The 3,910-nt window shown below is 45.3% G+C and overlaps 1 protein-coding gene across 2 annotated transcripts; it reads right to left on the reverse strand.

Moving 5' to 3' along the window:
* Positions 1–1,183: 1,183 nt before the first annotated feature.
* On the reverse strand, positions 1,184–3,474 carry LOC133645852 (F-box/LRR-repeat protein 14-like). 2 transcript variants are annotated; one of them, XM_062040762.1, is made up of 2 exons: positions 3,357–3,474; positions 1,184–2,835 (listed from the first exon to the last, which is right to left on the reverse strand). In XM_062040762.1, the coding sequence occupies exons 1-2, from the start codon at positions 3,387–3,389 to the stop codon at positions 1,561–1,563; spliced, it is 1,308 nt and encodes a 435-aa protein (XP_061896746.1). In that variant the 5' UTR covers positions 3,390–3,474; the 3' UTR covers positions 1,184–1,560. The 2 variants fall into 2 exon arrangements, with proteins under 2 accessions (XP_061896746.1, XP_061896747.1); XM_062040763.1 differs by having other exon boundaries at positions 3,213–3,468.
* Positions 3,475–3,910: the final 436 nt, after the last annotated feature.

Consider the following 3,910-nt stretch of genomic DNA (forward strand, 5'->3'; position numbering starts at 1 on the left):
CATTTGCTACTTGCCCGATTTAAACAATTCCAACACCAACCAATTCAGCTTATTCAGGACATTCATGCTCCTAATAATTTGTTTTTAAATCCCGCTTTTCCCCAAATTCTCAAATTTCCAGGAAGATTCCATTTAAAAGAATGGGACATTTTTCCAAGTTGCACAATTCCCACATTCTTCAACCCATACAAACTTTAACACATTCCACCATTCTGGAAATTGTAACTACCCTTTTTCCTAATTAAAAAAAAATTCCCGAAATTCCGTAATACCATTTACTACTTCAACATTTCTTGCCCGATTTAAACAATTCTAACACCAACTAATTCAGCTCATTCATGCTCCTAATCAGTTTTAAAAAATTCCGCTTTTCGCTAAATTTCCAGGAAGTTCCCATTTAAATGAATGGCACATTTTTCCAAGTTGCCCAATTCCCACATTCTTCAACCCATTCAAACTTTAACACATTCCACCATTCTGGAAATTGTAACTACCCTTTTTCCTAATTCAAAAAAAATTCCCGAAATTCCGTAATACCATTTACTACTTCAACACTTCTTGCCCAATTTAAACAATTCTAACACCAACTAATTCAGCTCATTCATGCTCCTAATCATTTTCAAAAAATCCCGCTTTTCTCTAAATTTCCAGGAAGTTCCCATTTAAATGAATGGCACAATTTTCCAAGTTGCCCAATTCCCATTCTTCAACCCATTCCACCATTCTGGAAATTATAACTACCCTTTTACCTAATTAAAAAAAAATCCAGATTTTCCCGAAATTCCCTAATACCATTTACTACTTCAACATTTCTTGCCCGATTTAAACAATTCTAACACCAACCAATTCAGCTCTTAATTATTTTCCCGCATTTCCCCAAATTTCCAGGAAGTTCCCATTGAAATGAATGGGACATTTTTCCAAGTTGTACAATTCCCACATTTTTCAACCTATTCAAACCATTGCGGAAAACAAAAACTTTCTCAGTGTGAACGTTAAATATCTTGTCTTGGCAGTCTATTCAATTGAATATAAGTTGAAAAGGATTTGCAAATCATTGTATTCTCTTTTTATGTAGTTTTGGGGTTTAGCACAAACGGCTTTTTATTCAACAGGAAAATGGGAGTTTTTAAATGTTGAGTTTCAATCATGTTGCACAAAAAAGCCCACACCACCAAAAAAGTGAAACATATTTGCCATTTTTATTTATAAATATCACTACAGTATGAATATAAAACCATCTTAAATTACTGTTTACTTAAAAGAAATACTCTTGAGATTACTGAGAGCTCGTTTCCAAGAGTTTGTTCTTGCATAATCCGTCAAGGAAGCCATCGCAAGTCGTACTTTTTCCTTCTCATCCTGTGGAATGTGACATGTGTCCACTTCAATTTGAAGTACCGACGTTATTTATTCCCCTTGAAAAAGATATTGTTAGAAAAATACTGTTTAGGAATTAGACTGATTATTACTTTGTAAAAATAGACGACGTCATGTTGCTAATTAGGCACTGCTGTGGTAGCTGTCCGGTGAAATGTTTGGTGTCCATGGCAACCGCCTCTACCTCAAGCGCTCGCTGTCGGTCATCTGCCACAAGCCCAGGTTGAGGACCTTCAGGCAGGGCAGCCGGGTGATCCTCTCCAGGCCCCGCTTGGTGATCTTGGTGCAGCCGTACAGGTCGATGCCCGTCAGCTGGCCCAGGTGGTCGGCGATGAGCTCCAGGCCTTTGTCGGTGATGCGCACGCACTGCCCGATGTTCAGCGTCCGCAGCTCGTGCATCTGCCGCACCATGCGGTTGATGCCGTCGTCGCTGACGTGGCAGGAGCACAGCGACAGCGACTTGAGCCGGTCCAGTCCCTGGGCGATGTGGGCCAGGCTCTGGTCGCCGATCTTGTCGCAGAAGGACACGTCCAGGCCCGAGAGGCGCAGCGAGCCCATGGCCAGGTGCATGACGCCCGTGTCGCTGATGTTGTCGCAGGAGCGCAGGTTGAGGCTGCACAGGTGCGTCATGTGGGACAGGTGGATCATGCCGGCGTCCGAGATCCCGCCGCAGAAGCTCAGGTTGAGCACCTTGAGCCGGCCCAGCCCCTTGGAGACGTGCTTGAGCGAGAGGTCGGTGAGCTTCTGGCAGTCCTGCAAGGTGAGCTTCTCCAACGCCAGGCAGCCCTCGGCGGCGCTGCGCGTCATGCCCGCCAGGTGCCCGATGCCCACGTCCGACACGTGGCGGCAGCTGCGCAGGTTCAAGCTCCGCAGCCGGTGCAGGCCCCAGGCCACCAGCAGCAGGCCCGTGTTGGTGATGTTGCTGCAGCCGCCCAGCTCCAGCACCTCCAGGTTCTTCAGGTACTGGGCGATGCGGCCCAGGCTGGAGTCGCTGATCTGCTTGCACAGGCTGAGGTTGAGCACCCGCAGGGAGGGGATGTCCTGCACGAAGGCGTGGCACAGGCCGTTGTCCGTCAGGTTGAAGCAGCCGCACAGGTTGAGGCTCTCGATGTGCGGCATGCCCTGGATCACGTAGCTCAGGCTGCGGCGCAGGCTGAGGATCTGCACCTTCTTGACGCCGCGCGTCTGCAGGCTGGGGAAGAGCGAGGGGTTGGCGCGGCGCAGGTGGAGCTTGGCTTCCACGCCGCGCCACACCGACTTGTGGTAGGACGCGTCTCGCCAGGCCGCGCACACCTGCGCCGCCCGGCCTTTGTCCTTCACCTCCAGGTAGCTGAAAATGATGGCCAGGATCTCGGGGAAAAGGCACGAAACGTGGGTCTCCGTCTCGAACATGGCGGCGGAAGTGGAGCGGAGGCAAAAAAATAAAAAAAATGTTTTAAAAAAACAACGCAGCCCCTGCAAAAAAAAATATATATAAAAAAAGTGTATATATATATATTTAAAAAGAATAATAATTAAAATAATGCCTCGAGCGGGGGCAAAAAATTAAATAAATTTAAAAAATACAACAATGCAGCCGCTGCAAAAAAATATATATATTAAAAAATGTTTATATATATATTTAAAAAAAATTTAAATAACAATGCCTCGCTTGCGTTAGCACGCTAGCAGGCTAGCCATTGCTAATGCGCTATGACAGCCGTGCGAAGCTCGCCACCACCCAGTCCATGTCTGAGCCACGTCAATTGTTCACCCGGGTAGAATAAAAACTATTATTAATATCATAAAAATGACTTATATTGCGGATGGAAGACGCGCGGGACAATATTTACCTAGCCGGCTAGGCTAGCTGCGGGCTAAACCTTCGTTGTCCTTTTTACGACGCTCCAGTCCGGCATGTCGTCACGAAACACGTACAAAAACACGAATGTTCATTTATAAAAGACGTTTTGTATCTGCCGGCCAGGCGGCTTTACCTCCGAATGCATTTTCCAGCGGCGTTGTAGCATCCAGGACCGCCATTGACGGTTAGCTTGGAGCGACTAGCCGAGGGAGGCTAACGGCTCGCCAGCGGCGACTAGTGGAGGGGAGGAGTATTGCATGTAGACTCCTGCTTACAGCGCCACTTTTTTTCATTTTCATTTTCATTTTTTTATTTTTATTGAACAACAAACATACATTTATAATTCACACGAAAGTCACGGCACTTTCAGCATCAAGGAAGGAAAACAAAAGCAAATACAGAGAGTAATAATAATAAACAATATGAAAAAAATAAAAAGAAGACAAAAATCATTCTCCAAGATTTTAATTTTTTTATATACCTTTATTTATAAAGGTCAACATTTACAAACAAACATGTGAACAATAACAACCAAAACAAGTACAATACTCAATAAACAGCCATTTTTTAATAGGGGGGACGTGGGGACGTCAAAAAAAATCTCGCGAGTCTTCGTTGACGTCACGTTGCCTTGGCGGTGCTCACGTGACCCACTTACAGTAGTAGGTAAACAAAATTCAAAATCCA

Source organism: Entelurus aequoreus, linkage group LG03 (genome assembly GCF_033978785.1).
Source record: "Entelurus aequoreus isolate RoL-2023_Sb linkage group LG03, RoL_Eaeq_v1.1, whole genome shotgun sequence".
Classification (NCBI taxonomy): Eukaryota; Metazoa; Chordata; class Actinopteri; order Syngnathiformes; family Syngnathidae; genus Entelurus; species Entelurus aequoreus.